At 51.0% G+C, this 16677-nt stretch overlaps 1 protein-coding gene across 2 annotated transcripts; it reads right to left on the reverse strand.

Annotated features, from left to right (window-relative positions):
- Window positions 1-1229: 1229 nt before the first annotated feature.
- Window positions 1230-16111, reverse strand: SIN3B (SIN3 transcription regulator family member B). 2 transcript variants are annotated; one of them, XM_066336380.1, is made up of 19 exons: window positions 15993-16111; window positions 15263-15369; window positions 14368-14521; window positions 13018-13281; window positions 12484-12627; window positions 12155-12277; window positions 11592-11681; window positions 11230-11348; window positions 10392-10599; window positions 9644-9760; window positions 9054-9292; window positions 8379-8562; window positions 7568-8162; window positions 6924-7093; window positions 5542-5715; window positions 5159-5251; window positions 4781-4875; window positions 4166-4370; window positions 1230-3790 (listed from the first exon to the last, which is right to left on the reverse strand). In XM_066336380.1, exons 1-19 carry the CDS (start codon window positions 16104-16106, stop codon window positions 3560-3562), a joined length of 3426 nt encoding a protein of 1141 aa, XP_066192477.1. In that variant the 5' UTR covers window positions 16107-16111; the 3' UTR covers window positions 1230-3559. The 2 variants fall into 2 exon arrangements, with proteins under 2 accessions (XP_066192477.1, XP_066192478.1); XM_066336381.1 differs by lacking the exons at window positions 13018-13281; window positions 14368-14521; window positions 15263-15369; window positions 15993-16111 and having other exon boundaries at window positions 12358-12490.
- Window positions 16112-16677: the final 566 nt, after the last annotated feature.

The following is a 16677-nucleotide window of genomic DNA, read 5'->3' on the forward strand; positions in this document are numbered from 1 at the left end:
GAGTCATCCACTCACTGAGATGTCCAAGTGCTCTCATGTCACATCTGGCTGTCCCTCCCCTCATCCCCTTTGTGAGAGGGCCAAGGGAAGACTTGTGCAAAGTGGGCTGTGTCCTCTGAGAGCCCACCACCAACATTTGTGTCAGATTATTCCACGCAATCGATGCCCCAGAGGATTGTTATGGGGAGAACAACAGTTTGTTTCCCTGTGAGCGAGCAGGGGGCTACACAGGGAGCAGAGCTGCCTTTTGTTATGGCAACGGAAGTGTTGGGGATGATGTCAAGGAAACTCCTATCAGCTCTGGGTCACATCACTACGGCTTAATTTGCAAAATCCACTCATTCATTTGTCGTGCAGAGCTCACAGGGAACACAGTAAAACATGTTATTACCCAGGAATTTGGGGAGGCTTGAGGGAAAGGCGGGTGGAGGGTTATTTTCATGGTTGCAGTTGTGTTGTCTTAACCTGTAGCAGATGTGCTGGTGGGGTTGGGAGCTGGAATCAGCCCCTTCTCTTGAGCCCTGGTTGTGTTCAGTGGGGGAATCCTGGGGCCAGGCCTGGGCTGTGCCTCACCTCTGGCAAAGGTGCTGTAGGAAGGAACCAGGGTACACAAAGTCACTGAGCCTGGCAGGACACAGCTCCAGGGACCCACAAGGATCAAATCCAATCCCAGCCCCTGCCCAGACACCCAACAATCCCACCCTGAGCATCCCTGAGAGCCTTGTCCAAACCCTCCTGGAGCTCTGGCACCTTGGGGCTGGGACCATTCCCTGGGGAGCCTGGGCAGTGCCCCAGCACCCTCGGGGGGAAGAACCTTTCCCTGAGCTCCAGCCCAGCCCTGGCACAGCTCCAGCTCTTCCAGTGTTTGCTTAAGACCTCTCTGATGGAGCAACTGTGCCACCCCCTGGACTCCCTGCTCCAGCCACAAGCCTCGGCTCCAGGAGGGGTTTTGGCAGCTCCCACGTGAGTGCAGCCCCAGCTCCTGTGTGGGATCTCTGCTTGCAGGGAATGTATTTCCCTTTTCTGTTAGTGAGTGCACTGCTCACACCCTCACACAGCACTTGCTGACACACAGCTGCATCAGCACACCCTGCAGCCTGGCCAGGAACTTCAACCTTTCCACTGCACTTTTCTACCATTTAAAATCCAGTTTTAGGTAAAAGACAATCAATTCTGGGGATTGTCACAACGTTTAAATTAGTTGAAAAGAAACAGAAAACAGTCAGAGCTGCAGACTTTTAAAATCAATATTTTATTTTACTTGAATGTGCAAATAAATATAAAAAAAACTACATTCAAGGAGCTGGCAAAGCAATTACAAGCCCAAAAGCAAAGATCCTTCAAACAAATGGAAGAACAAACTCTTGACTCGAGGTCGTGCAGATACACAGCTGAAACCCTCAGACATGAACAAGCCCCTCTCAAACCTGCCTGATATTCCCTTCACATCCCTTGCTACTCTCAGCTTCGAGACAATAACACTGCAAAGAGCAAAAGTCTTGCTTAATCAGTTCAGATTATAAATTAAGGTTTACAAAATAAGGATGCTTAAAAATACCTGAAGTACACTTAGAATGGGTTGATGGAACAGGACAGTGCCCAGGGGCGTTGCCCACCTTGGTACACCTGGAATCAAATGCATTTTAAGCCACAAGTTGCCACTTAGTTTCTAGTAAACAGTTTTCTGTATCATAAAACCATAAAATTTGGCACAATTGTCATCTCCACTGGGAGACAGCAGAGAGGTGAGCAAGACTGAGGTGTGTTTTGGTGAGCTGGCTGGAAGGGAAAAGGGGACAATGTGCTTTGCACTGGGCTTGTCCCCCTGCTCCCTCCAGCCCTTGTAGAGCCACATCTTATCACTGCAATGAGGGCAGGGGAAGAACCTTCAGATCATTTCAAGAACCAAAGTTTAGCAGAGACTCAGACAAGGAGAACATGGGTTCCTGATGAAAAGTCTCTGCTGGCAGTGGTTGTGCAAGTGGCCATGAATACCAGAGAGTGGCCTCCCTCCTTCCCTCCCACTGATTATTTTGCAAAAAAGACAAAGACTCGGGACAGTTTTCTATTAAACGTACCCCAAAGGCCAATTTTTCTACTGTCAAGTGAGACAATTGCGAAACCAAATGTTGTACAGTGGAAATAACCCAGGACAAATCCTACAGGCTGCTCCTTGGGTCTGGCAGAAATCATCACCTAAAAATCAAAGCCACAGAAAGTTTCAGGGTTGGGGGGCTATTGCCCCAAAAGCCAGGGAAAAGTTGGAAGCAAAGCTGAAAGGAGGCTGGGTATGCCCCAAAATGTTATGTTTGTAATACACTCCATGGACAGTGTGCTTGCCCTTGGCCCCTGAAAAACAGGAGTGAAGTCACAGTGGGGCTGCAGGACAGACACAAGTACATTTCCTTGATTTCTCACTGGATTAAGTCAGATGTAGTGTTCTGCGCTGATCAGGGCTGGCTGTGTTAGGTTTCACGGCAAACAAAGCTTCAATAGCAGTACAGACGCCTCAGTGGAAAAGCTCATCTAGGATGGCTGTGGCTGGATCCCGCTCTGCTCCTCGCAGATTTCCCTGTGTCCCTGCACACGCAGCGCTTGTGCTGACCCAGCAGAAACAGGAGAGTCCGTGGGCCGGAGCTGAGCTCGCAGCTGCGCTCCCGGAGCTCCATCTGCCGATGTCACCGCCGTGCTGCAGCCCCGCGGGGCGCCGGGCGTGCACAGCCAAACGCCGGGAAACGCCCAGCTCCGGAGCTGCCCACCGACATGCAAAACACAAACCCGAAAACCAGGCCAGACCTCGCAATGGACGTTCCTCGCCACGGATATTCTGGAAGGCAGAGTCTGCAGCAGGTCCTCGGCTCCCAAAGCAGTGCTGGTGCCTGGGGGATCTCGAGCTGGGCATCGCTCCTGTCCCAGCACCACAGCTCAGGGTTCTGCCACTCAGTTCATGCTCCAGAACATTCAGTTGATGAGGGAGCGTCAGGGCCTTGAGTGCTGGCCATCCTCCTGTCAGTTTTGGCATTTTTCTCACCAGAGCACCAGGAACAAGAGTCATTTGTTGCCTTGTTGGCTCACAGGGATCAGGAAGCTCTCCTGTGCCGGGGGCTCTCAGCCCTGCTGGCACTCCCAGGGTACAGCCAAGAGTTCTGCAGGCTCCAAGATATCACAAAGGCAGAAAGATGGGGAATATTAAACCCTTCGAAGTGGAAGCAGCTGCCAGCATCTGCTCAAACACCAGCCCAGCTCCACCTCTCCAACAAAGCCACTAGTGGTAGTTCACTCCCTCACTGAGCTGGTCAGCAGTGGCCTAAAGCCAGGAAACTACTAAAAAGTGTGTAGCAATGCCAAGAGCCCCCTTCCCATAAAAGCTTTCACACGTCTCTTCATGATGGCTGGAGGATTACACTGCAAGGAGACAAGTCTATGCCATATGGAAAATACATGATAATCCAAAGTAAAATGCTGTTTGGATAAATACCATTAATACATACATTGCATTCCCACCACTATTCTCATAGTAAATGTGCTTCACCAGCAAAGCTCTGCCTTGTCTGGGTGCTCAGGGTGAAGCAGGACGGCGGCTGTACTGGACTCTGTATCTGTTCACTGGCACCCCGTGGACGTTCACTGTCTCACAGGTGGTTTTGCAGGGCACCATCTCCTCGTCCTCATCCCCCATCAGCCAGTCTTGAACCACATCCACGGCCTCCATGGACACGTTCTCCTCCAGCCACCGGTTGTGCCACTCCTCGAACTGCTGGTGGTGCTTCAGCAGCACCACGGGCTGGACCTGGGAGCAGGTTAGTAAAGATCACTGAGAGGTTCCTGGGGGGAAAAGCCAAAGCCCTCAGCTCTACCTGAGGTGTGCAATGCTTTGGGAGCAACACCAACGGAAACAGGAAACAGCAGACCTGAGTTTAACCACCCGTTTCCTAATGTTTGCCACTCCCACTTCAAATTTGCATGTAAAGAAAAGGCTGCTAAACTAATCCAAAGTACAGAGCATTTACCAGCTCTCCTCCACATTACACCCAACACAGAGCAGTAACTTTTGGGTGTAGCTTGCAGGAATTCAGCCACAAGAATTATTGGTACCTGCGTTTTGGCTCCCACCCCCAATCCCTGCTACCACCCGGGCTGCAGAGGGAGCAGAAGGGAGATGTACCTGCTTGGCTCTGCAGAGAGCTCCCCTCCTGTACATGTAATCCTCGGAGTTCATGATGAACATCATCTTGTGGGTGTTGAGCTTGAAGCGACAGTCGACGTTGCAGGCGCTCTCCACGCCGATCAGCCGCTTCCAGGAGCTCTTGACCTCGCTGCGCAGGGCCCTCACCTGCTTGCACTGCCACTTGCGAAACTTCTTCAGGTTCCTGGAGCAAAACAAGGATGACAAAGCATGTGTCACACCTGGTGAACTGCTCTCCTCAGCTGGCAGGGCTCACAGCACAAGTGTGGGACTTGTATTTTGCACGTTTGGTTTTTCAGGCTCTCTCCGGGATCTTCCTCCATCTCCTCTGACAAATATTCAGGGAAATGGGAACAAAGTAGACCCACAATCCCATCCTGCTCCATTCCAAACACAGCTCCATGAACAAACCTCAGTGCAGTGGTCATAAATTTCTGTTCCAGTATTCCTGTGCAGGCCACTGGCCTGCAGCAGCCCCTCAAAGGTGAGTGCATTTCCCTGGGGCCAGCACATCACCCAAACCCACCGGCACACGGGCAGGGAGGAGGCAGCAGCAGCTGCTGCAGGTGTGGCTCAGGGCAGGGAGCAGCTCACCTTTGCAGAAAGACTGGTTTCAGGAGGAAGCCATCGTTCTGGTTGTTAGGAGCTCCTTCCACCCCAACGTACTGCTCCATGTAGTTGGCCAGGTGCTACACAAGGGAGACCATTTCCAGTGAGATTTTACTTCATCAGGATAAACATCACTGCAAAGAACCTATTTCTAAGCTGTTTATTCTAAGGATGATTTATGTGAAAACTCTTTTGCTAATGCACCTTTTCTCTCAATGGCCACAGTCCCACATGTCATCTGCCCACCTCCCAGGGAAACCCATCCTTCTGGCAAAGCCTCACAGTTTAGAACAAGAAAGCAGGGAAAGCATTCTTAGACATCTGCTTTGTGGCACACAGACTCCACGGTCACTGTGGTATTACCTGGACCTCCACAGGATCTTCTGTCTGGGTTTCTTCTGTATCCAGCAGCTCAATGGTCATGATCACCTGTCCTTTCCTCTGGAGAAACATGACCTGTGATAAAGTTACAGAAAATATTTGCCACAAGGGTTCACAATAAAAAGCTGCATACTCACAAGTCATTTGAACAACAAATAGACTCTAGGAGAGAAGCAGCAGGGCTGCTCAGTGAGCCACAATGTCCCCTCACTGCCCATGCCCTGATTTTGGTACCTTCTCTCCATATTGCTCACTCTCTCACCTTGGAGCTTCCAAACCCACTTCTCCCAGCTGAAGTGCCATTTGGGAGATTTTCTGAAGTTTTTCAGTGATTTTGTGAAGTTCCCTGGCAGCAAAGCTCTTACCTTGAAGCAGTTCTCATCTGCCATGCACCGTTCAGCCTTCCACTGGTAGCTGGTCTCCTTTGCTGCCCGGACACAGCGGGATGACAAATTACCCCCAGCAGCTCCTCGCTTCCTCTCGTTCAGGTACAGCTCAACCACCTTCAAGCAGATGTCATCGCTCACTAGATGGTGAAGCTTCCATTAAAAAAGGAGGAATTCAGTCAGCAAGCCTGGGCCAAGAGTTAACTCCAGTGTGTCATGAAAGGAGTATAAAACTCAGCACAGCATCACACTCAGCTGAAGCAGCAAACTCCAGAGATTTCTCACTCTTTTTTTCATGACTTTGCAATAAAAGAAACAGAGGCGAGTGAGGGGCTGATGTGCCTTAACTAGAAAACTACATCTGGAAGACAGATTTCAGTAAGAAGGACGGGACATTTTTTGTGTTGCCTTACATGTATTTTAGTGTGGCAGAATTTTGAAAAGACTGGAACTCAAAGAACGTTGGGAAAGGCCAGAAAGAGTAAATCCTCCTAAGGTGGTCCCTGTATGAAAGCTGAATTCTCTCACTAAATTTCTGCTGAGGCACTTCCCTGTCAGACATAACTTTTGTCTGAATTTGCTGCCAGCTCAGTGCCCCACTGCTCTGCAGGGCACTGGGAGAAGCCTGGCTGTGTGTGAGGGGTGCTGAGCAGCCCCTGGAGCAGCCTGGCTGTGTGTGAGGGGAGATGAGCAGCCCCTGGAGCAGCCTGGCTGTGAGAGGGGAGATGAGCAGCCCCTGGAGCAACCTGGCTGTGTGTGATGGGAGATGAGCAGCCCCTGGAGAAGCCTGGCTGTGTGAGGGGTGCTGAGTAGCCTTTTGGAGCAGCCTGGCTGTGTATGGGGGGTGCTGAGGAGCCCCTGGAGCAGCCTGGCTGTGTGTGAGGGGTGCTGAGTAGCCTTTTGGAGCAGCCTGGTTGTGTATGGGGGGTGATAAGCAGCCCCTGGAGCAGCCTGGCTGTGTGTGAGGGGAGATGAACAGCCCCTGGAGCAGCCTGGCTGTGTGTGAGGGGTGATGAGCAGCCCCTGGAGCAGCCTGGCTGTGTGTGAGGGGAGATGAGCAGCCCCTGGAGAAGCCTGGCTGTGTGAGGGGTGCTGAGCAGCCCCTGGAGCAGCCTGGCTGTGTGTGAGGGGTGCTGAGTAGCCTTTTGGAGCAGCCTGGCTGTGTATGGGGGGTGCTGAGCAGCCCCTGGAGCAGCCTGGCTGTGTGTGAGGGGAGATGAGCAGCCCCTGGAGCAGCCTGGCTGTGAGAGGGGAGATGAGCAGCCCCTGGAGCAGCCTGGCTGTGTGTGAGGGGTGCTGAGGAGCCCCTGGAGCAGCCTGGCTGTATAAAGGGAGATGAGCAGCCCCAGCCCAGCCCTCACCTGGCGCACGATGTTCTGCACCAGCTTGTCCATGGTGAAGCCGATGTAGGCGTGGATGGTGAACATCTCCCGCAGGGTGTCCTCGTACTGCGTGGGGTCGATGTTCCCGTCCAGCAGGCTCCTCACCATGTCCAGGAAGGCTGGGTAGTACTCCTCCAGCTCCACCTCACCTGGCATGGGGAAAGTGAATTCATCTCACACACAGAGAATAGGCAGAACGAAGTCAAGCACTGCAAGAGGCAGCACTGCTCAAGGACCACAACATTTGGTGTGGAGAATGTCCTTGCAGGCAGTTCCCTGCCAGGTGCCCTGACAGGCTGGGACAGTTTCCCTCAAGCACTTCCAGGACTGCCCTGGGCAATAACTATTTCTTTGTGGGGCCGTTTGCATTGTAAATCAAAGTAACAGATTCCTACAATGAGGCACCTGAGCACAGCAGGCTGGCAGGAAATCTCTGTCAAGCAGCCTGTGACACACTGACTGCCCTGCTGAAGGAGCTGTGTCCACAACTCACCAATACAGCAGAGGATTGCACCTCCACACCCCTCACAGAGCTGCCTGCTGGCCTCAGTGACTCAGACATACACAATGGTGCACTGGCACCCAGGGCATTAAGAGTGAACTAAGCCCTGCATTATTCTTACTTGGTTGCTTCAGTCTTAGCTCCATGGCTGGATCATTGGTTTTCTCTTTCCTCCCTTCACAGAGGAGCTTCTCTCTCTCTTTCTCAGTCCTGTATTCCAGAAGCTGCTTCTGGGCCTGGCGATAGATCTTTAGGAGCCTGGAGCAGAGAGTCTGGTGAAGGCGCAGGAAGAAATACCAATTATTATTGACAAAGAAGAGGCTGTAAACATCATCCAGGGTATTGTGGGGCTCAGCAGCTGTAACATCACAGAAGGTTGTTTTGGTCTCCAAAGGACTGCTTGGAGGCCCAGGCACATGTTTTTTCCGCAGCTCAGGAGTATCCAGGTTCTGCCCCTGGTGGTTTTCTCTGTCCTCATCTGTTGATTCCTCAGAAATGTTGTGTTCAGGTGGCTGAGAGAAGAACAGCTCAGGTATGAAGTGATGCACAATCTGCCTGATGGTTGCCTGATCCTCCTTTTGGATGGTGGGCTGCCTCTTCACGTAATAGCTGATAAGAGATGCTGCATCTTCCAAAATCTGCTTGTCTTCATAGATGAAGATAAGATGAGGCTCATTCGTGGATGAATTCCTCCCCTCTGAATGCTGCTCCTGATGCTGTAATCAAAAGACAAACAGATAAAGTTCCTCCCAATCCACGCTCAAGAGCCATCCCTGCCGGGAGGACTAAGCCAGTATTAACACTGTCCTTGGGATCAGCTGTTTTTCACCCAATTTCCAACCATTTCCACATGGTCCCAGGTGCTGTGGACACATCTGGGTCACACTACCAAGGGAGGGAATAGAGGAAGGGTCATTCCCTGTCATACACACCTCATCATAGACACTCTCAATTTCATTCAGCAAGCTCTTGGAGCGCAGAGCTTTGGTGTCATTCTGCTTGAAGTTGACAGCCTGGTGGTCCAGGGATTTCAAATAGGCCTTCTCATACTGCTCCCTCCAAATCTTGTTGAAGCCCTGCTGGGCCTCCCTCCACTCTTCCTCTTTTGCTTTCAATCTGCATAAATGAACAGTCTACATCAGTTCAGACAGACACGCACAGAAACACACCCAAAACATTTTAATGTAGCCAACTGTCATGCAGCAAGAAGTGGAAAACTGGAATTGATTCCTGAAAGCAATAAATAAATTTGAGAAAGCACCACCAGTGATGATGAGCTGAAACAACACCTACAGAATCACAAAACCATTTAGGTTGGAAAAGACCTCTGAGACCATCAAGTCCAACCTTTGACCAGTCATTGCTTTGTCAACCAGACCAGAGCACTAGTGCCATGTCCAGCTGGTTTTTTAACACCTCCAGGGATGGGGACTCCACCACCTCCCATTCCAATGTTTAACAACCCTTTCTGTGAAGAAATTCCCCCTGATGTCCAACCAGAACTTCCAGCAGCACAGCCTGAGGCTATGTCCTTTCATTCTGTTGTTTAAAAATGCTTTAAAAATCCTTTTCCAGCTTCTTAAAGAACACAGCACAATGGGAATTACCTCTTAAGAACCACAGGGACAGCAGTAACTGGGTTTTTCTTCAGACTCTCGATGATCTCTGGTGCTTTGTCCCCGTAGATGCGATAGATGGCCCGGCGCTGGATCACTTCTGAGGTTCCTCCCAAACAATCATCCAGGCGAAACTTTTCCTGGTCTTCCTGGGTCAGGCGGGACAGTTTCTTCTGCACACTCTCCAGCACACGGATTGTGGCTAAATTTGTCTCCAGGACAACATCCAGCTGTTGAGAGTTCCCAGAAAACAGTGTCAGAACAGGCAGAGCAGGAACACGGAGAGGAGCAGCAGCCCAGATTTGTGGAAGGTGTTCCAGCCCCACGGGGTGGAGCCAGGAAGCAGCAGGAAGGTTTTTACTGGAAAGTAGACCTCTGCCAGTTCTCCCAAAGGTCACATGCAATTTAGAACTGGACTCATGCCTAGGAAGAACTATTAGACTCCAAGCACAACACACCAAACTCCATCTCAAACCAACAAACACCAACAGAACTTTCAGGAACTGGCCACTAATTAATTCAGCAAAATCCCGAGGTTTTGCTTTCTGAGGGAGCAGCAAGGGGCTCAGCAGCAGAGGTACCTCAAAGCGCTCGTCCTCGCAGCGGTGCAGCTGCTCCTCATATGGAGTCTTCTTGGAGCTGACAAAAGTGGAGTCTTCAGACCAGGATGGAAAGGAAACCCAGGTGTCATTTAACACCTGCAACAGTGCAGAGATGTGACATTGAGCAGGGCCTTGTGAGCTGTTCTCCTGGGGTTTTCTCTCTTGTCTTTTTGCATAGTTCTTCCCTGAGGTGCTGTAGGACATTCCAGACCTACATTCCAGACCTAATTCCCAGGTCACTGCTCCACAGATTTAAGGTCTGTGTGGAACTGCAGGGCCCTGCTCAGAAACCTCAGTAACACCTTCCCTATCACCTCACAAACAGAGATCACTCTGCAGTGATCAGCAGCTGTGAATAAAGGAGACAGAGCTCCCCACAACAGTGGGAATGGTGCTTCAGGCACTGCCTCACAGGGCTCTTCCAAGAAAAATTGTTCCTAAAGGCCATACTGGCCTACTGCTAGAAAATTAATTTCAGGATATTTAATACTCTTTTCTGTCTATAGGAACACATTTGTGTCTGCACACAGACTCAAAAGGTATTAGAGATGTGATTTGAGACGGGTTTAGATTAAATTAGTGAAATGTAGGTATTATTTCAATAAATTGGCTGAATAAATTGAATTAGCCCTGAATAGGAAACTCCACACTCAGCAGCTGTAGCACGAACTGCCCCGCTCCAATTCTGATGTGAGTTCAGGGACTGAACAGGCTGATCCCAGAGTACCTCCTTGCAAATGGCTGTTCTCCCACTGCACTTTGGCTGCTGGTAGGTTTTTGGGAGAGCCCTGTAACTGGATCCGATGCGTTTGCAGGAAGCGTAATCAATTTCCCGGCTCATCCCATCCCCGGAGCGGTCACTCAGCGGAGAAGCAAAGGAAAGCTCCTTCACCCCAAGGAAGGACTTGAACTGTGCAAAGAGTTCTGGGAATTTCCTTCAAAAACACAAGTATGTTGTTATTTAGCTGTGACAGCTTTAGGGTGGTTAATGTATGTCATAAAAGGGAGGCGGAAATATCTAAACAAACTCAGCATTGCAGGGAGAAATCTTTCACCAACAGTTCACCTCTGTTATCATTCTCTCTGAATTGCTTTAGGGTTTGTTTTTTTTTCTTAAGGTAGGAAAATGACACAAACACTCCCCCTTAAATGCCTGAGGAGAAACTGATCCTTGCCATTTGACTCTCCGTCTTCTGCTGGAAGCCAAACAGCTCAGGAGGCTCACAGCAGAGCTGGAGCTATTTATCCCCCTCACAACCCTGCTCTCAGATTTCATGTTTATACCTTTATTACACTTTGAGATACTGAACAGAGAGTGTGAGCAGACAGGAAAATATCTTCCTCACAATTCTCTTTAAGAGCTGTATAAATAAATTTAAAGGTTCAGATTTTATTACTCCTCATTTTGGATTAACCTTCAATTTCTTGTGCGCTGCCCAGGAGATTTGGATTTAACTTCTAAGTTAAATCCAAAACTTCTGTAATAAAGTTCACAATGCGCCAAAAAAATAACAGAGTAGGATGTACAATGTACCACAGGGTAGAGAGGTAAGTTAGTAACTTACCCTAAAAAGGGTGTAACAAGCTGGAGCAACTCAGAGCCAGAGACCAACTCCTGGTTGAAGAGAGCAATGCAACGGAGAAAGTTCTCATAGACCTCCTGACTCTTGAGCACCCTGCGAACCTGCAGCAGTTGGGAGAGATGATCACAGCACCTGAATGCCACTTGTATTTCGAAAATTGTTCATTATCAGTCTATTCATCTTCCAAACCCCCCTATTTTAATTTTTCTTGCTCTTTCTCTACCGCTTGAAAAATCAGGGAGTGTCTTAAGTGCTGACACACAAATTGTACAGAAAACCAATTAACAACCACGTAAAAGACTTAAGATAAGTCCAGAAAATGTGAGGAAAGGACAAATACTGACCTTGTCAAAGAAGGAAAACTCTTGCAGGGTCCCATATTTCCCCACTGTCGCGACTGACAGATCTTTGGTACCTCGCAGCTTCATTTTCTTCTGTTAAAAGAACAAGCAGTTATATTTAAAATGTTGTGACTCAAATGCCATCAAATTCCACTCTGTTGACACAGAACAGCTCCCTGCAAAGGCTGAGGCCCTGTATTTCCCCAGCAGTGATCTGGCATTGCTGTGTCACGTCCTCACAGCAATCGCTGTCAAATGTCTCCCAGCTAAGAAGAAACAACAAAAAAAGAGAATCACTTGAGATTCTGCATAGAAGCAATAAATTGTCCCTTTCCAGGGCCAACACTTAGTACAGAAAGTTGCAATATTTAGTATCAAACATGTCACCACACACATTTGAGCATGCATTAAAAATTCCCTTTTTCTACGGCAATTAAAATAACTCGAAATTTTGTTTCTCATACACCTACATACATCAAAGACACTACTCATTACACCTTTACCACAGCAATTACTAAGCACAAGTAATATGAGGTTATTCTAAATTTTTACTTGTTGAAAGATACCTTTGCTGGGCCAGAAACAGGACGGAGCAGCAGCGGCCTGGATCGCTTCTTGCTGTGCTCCAGATTCTTCTCGTGCTCAGTTTTCTGGACACTGTTCACTTCACATGGTCCATTTCCTGTGAACTGATGTAAATAAATAATGATTTCAACATTCTCCTCTCAAATAAAGAATCCTAACAGGACACAGAGCGTGGTTAAGTCACCTGCTCTGAGAAAATCCAAACAATGAAGAGAAGCAATGTTCATTAGTGGCTGTATGATTTTCCATGTTTTGCATATTCTACATGCAGACAGAGCATTCAATATCCTGGCCTGCTCTCAGCACGTACCAAAGACCTTTTTGCCTCTGGGAGGAACTGTCCAAACTCGGAGAGCAGATCCTCCTGTCCCCGGAACAGATTGGCCACTTCAGTGAACACTTCCTCCTCTGACATGCCCCGGAAGGGTCGGCCCTTGGTGTTCAGCTGCTCTTTCTGAAAAGATACACAAAGATGTTCAACAGAGTCAAAGGTACCTCACTCTGCCAGAAAACTCATCCTGAGCCAGAAACACCAATGCCACAGAACCTGAAAGCACTCTGAGCCAGCCCCAGTTTCTTACAGGGGCTCCATGCACACACAGGATCACAAAATCAATTGAAGGCGAGTAAAGACAGGTTTGGCTACAACCTCTTTACACCCCAGAAAGATCCACAATTTTCACACCTTTTGTCATTTCCTGTGAACATCTACAGGGCAGCTGTTGTATAAACACAAATCTTGGGAACTCTAAGTCTGTTCAACAGGCAGAGATTAAATTTAACAATCACAACTCCAACAGCTCCATTGCCAACCCACCACCTCTTCCAGGAATGACTTTTTTACCTGGTAAGTGTGAAGGATTTCTAGAAAGGATCTGTAAATCTCTGGATGGTCAAGGAAACGTGTTTTGATCTTATTCACGTAACTGATGGCATTATTGAACTCCACGGAATCAGATTCCAAGGGAATTTGGGATTTATCTTCTTTGTAGGGAAGCTGCTGCCGAAACTCCTCGGAGCAGTCGCTGTGGTTGTGGGAGTTTTCCTGGGAGTAGTGCAAAACCAGCCCACTGCCAGGGAGCGAGCTGGGAACGGGCTCTGGGGGCACCTGGGGGCACAGGACACACGAGATGTGTTGGAAAAGGATCAGGGACCAGGTCAACAACAACCCAGCAGCAGTGCTGGCGAGGTGTCCAGCTAAAAAATACTGTCACGTGAAGAAGGAAGAAAAAAGTATTTCAGTCGCCAATCGATTTCCCTACCCGGTTTATCAGCTCCATCAGTTAAAATAATCCCCAAAGTTCTCCCTGGTGTAGGAACCACCTGACTTGTGGCTGTCACAGCCTTATTGGCCTCACCTGACAGGCTGCACCAAACACTTCCCACTGCAGGTTCTGCTACTACTGGCTATTGCAGAGGAACTGCCCGTTTTAAGGGGCATTTTAAACATAAGGCCCTTACAGGTGTTAATTCCTAAGCAACAGAGAGATCTGAGGGAGCTGAGATTTAAAAGGTAGTTCGTGCTGCTAAATGGAGTTAAACCACAAGTTTATCAGCAGAATTCAGTTTATGGCTCTATTTCAGCTCCACAATCACACCACAACAAAAAACAAGTAGGGGCAACACCCATCTGTATCCCAGCAAGTGTTTTGCACACCAACAGTACCTGACGGGGATCCCATGATCTTAAAGACTTTTCCCAACATAAACAATTCAATGATTTCACAGTTCTTTTGCCAGTTGCCTGAACAAGTTTCCTGGTTTCTCAGTGGAAGACTGAAGCAATTCTTCCAGGGTCACCCCTTGAAATTTGCCACTGCCCACACATACTGGGAACCCATTTAACAATGTCAGGCCAATTACAATTTCAGTTTCCAAACCTGACTGAAATATTTCATGTTCAAGTGGAGTTTCCATGATGAACCATCATTCCTGGGTGAGTCAAACTACCTGGTCTGAGAATAAATCAGGGCTGGAATTAGCTGGTCTTTAAAGTCCCTTCCAATCCAAAGCATTCTATGATTCTTTGAACAAACATCTAAATTTATATTACACCCATTATCACAGGCTTTGAAAACCACCTAAAAACATCAGCAATGTGCACTAGACATAAATCTCCACAGGCTAAACTGTGCAGACATGTGCAGTGACCCATGGAACAGTTTATTTACAGAATAAGAGCTCTGTGACCTACCTGACTATTCAAAGGTGACTGTATACTTAACTTCCCATTCTTTGGAATTTCTATCCTGTAGCCCAGAGGAAGAAATGCATTGAATCCTACAATGAGGTCGGGATGCTCATGGAAAAGCTGAGAAACACGTCGGATGACTCCAGGTGTGTCAATGCTAAAATTGAGAGGGGTTTGTTACTTTTATCCAAATCAGAAACACAAGTTAAGCCCAGAAAACACCAGAGAAATGTGAAGTATGTGGTAAGTTATAGATGCAATTCTTAAAAAAAATAAAAAAATTAGCCCAGTTAGAGGGAATGACCACTGCAGTCTCGCCCTGGGAATGTTAACCATGGAGAGGAGAGATGAGTGTGCAGGTTGGCAAAGGGGCAGGACAGCCACCACCTCCAGGGATGGCAGGCCTCAGGTTCTGCTCAAGCTGCCTCACTTATTTCCAAGATCTGCATTTCAGAGTGGAAAGTAAAAGCAGATTTGCCTTCTCCTGTGGACTTCACCTCTGGAAAATTACGGGATGGGCAGAAATACTCCAACTTCACATGACTGCACCACTGGAGGGCAGGGCAGTGAGTGTGCAGAGGGGGAATGATGGGGTGAAGACTGGGGGGCTCTGCACAGGCAGAGAGACTCCACAAAGGCTGAGACCTGAGGAACAGCTGGAGCTGTGTCAGGGCTTGGGATGTGCTCAGGCTCCTCAGGGAATGGTCCCAGCCCCAAGGCTGCCAGAGCTCCAGGAGCTCTCAGGGATGCCCAGGGTGGGATTGTTGGGGTGTCTGTGCATGGCCAGGGACTGGACTGATGATCCCTGAAGATTCCTCCCAGCTCAGGATATCCTGAGATTCTGTGAAATGCTGAGGAACTCCCCAGAGCACCCTGGGGTGCAGGACCTGGGCTTTACCTCTGGCTCTTGAACTCCTTCATGATCTCCAGGAAGCCGTTGTAGGTGGCAGGGTCGCTGCCAAAGCGGATCTTCACCTGGTCCAAGTAGGAAAGCGCATCCTCCACCTGTGGGGGAGAACACGGTGAGGCCCAGGATCAGACCCTGGAGGCCCCCATGACCCCAGAATTGGGGCCAGAGCACCTCAAGACACTGCAGGGGGTGGGAACCGGCCCCGAGGGTGCCCCGCAGCACCGGGGAAAGGCACCCGGTACCGGCTGAGGGCCCGGAGGAGGGCAGGCCCCGGTGGGCTTCCCGTGCTGGGGGTGTCAAGGCACGGAGGGGGGCACGGTACCGGGGAGCCGGGAACAGGTCCCTGGGGAGAATGACCGCGGTACCAGAGAGGAACAGCAGGGCCGGGGAGAGGGGCACGGCCCAGGGGAGCGGGGAACAGGCCCGGGGAGCCCTCACGGTACCGGGGGAACAGGACGCGGCCCCAGGGGACCCCACGGAACCAGAGGAGGAGGGCGGGGGAGCCCCCGGCGCGAGGGGGACAAGCCCCCGGGACAGCCCCCAATACCGGTGGGTGAGGGACAAGCCCCGGGGGGCGAATTCAGCACCGCGGCCGGGACAGGGCAGGTCACGGCGGGGGCGGGCGGGGCCGTCCCGGGGGGGCGAGGAGCGGCCCTTCGCGGGGGTGGGGAGGGTGGGGAAGGGGCGATCGCGGCCGCCGGGGCGGCCCCGCACTCACGTGGACCGGCAGCTTCTCGTGCGGCGCGGCCCGGCCGCCGCCACCGCCGCCACCGCCCCAACGAGGGGCGCTGCCCCCGCCGGCCCCGCGGCCGCCGCCGCCCCCCGCCGCCATGTTGGAATCGGGCGGGCGCGCGCGGCCCCGGCGGCGCGCGCGGCCGCTGCGTCAGCGCGCACGGCTCAGGACACGCCCCCCACGGCAAGGCCCGCCTCCTCTGCGCATCCGTCCTCTGATTGGCCACGCCCCCTCATAGGCCACGCCTCTGTGTCGCCCAACAGCACGGTCACGCCCATTTTTTCCTCACCAGGCCACGCCCCAATAGTAGCAGGACACGCCCCCCGCGCCGCTTCCGGCCGTTCGAGCGCCATGGCGGGAGCGGCGCCTCAGGGAGCGCCTGAGGGAGCGCCGGGGCCGCAGCGGCCTGAGCGGGAACAGCGCCTGCGGGGCCCGAGCTGGAGGAGCCCAGAGGGGCTGCGGGAGCCTGAGGGGGCTGCGGGATCCCAGGGAGTCTGAAGGAGCCGGCGGCTGAGAACAGGAACTGCCGGAGCTGGAGGAACAGCGTCGGGTGCTGCGGAGCTGAGGGAGCCGGGGGGTGCTGGAGGGGTTCAGACGGGGCTGGAGGAGCCCAGCGGTGGCTGGGGAAGGCCGGGAGGGCTGCTGGGGCCTGAGGGGAGCTTGAGGAACG

Source organism: Sylvia atricapilla, chromosome 26 (assembly GCF_009819655.1).
Source record: "Sylvia atricapilla isolate bSylAtr1 chromosome 26, bSylAtr1.pri, whole genome shotgun sequence".
Classification (NCBI taxonomy): domain Eukaryota; kingdom Metazoa; phylum Chordata; class Aves; order Passeriformes; family Sylviidae; genus Sylvia; species Sylvia atricapilla.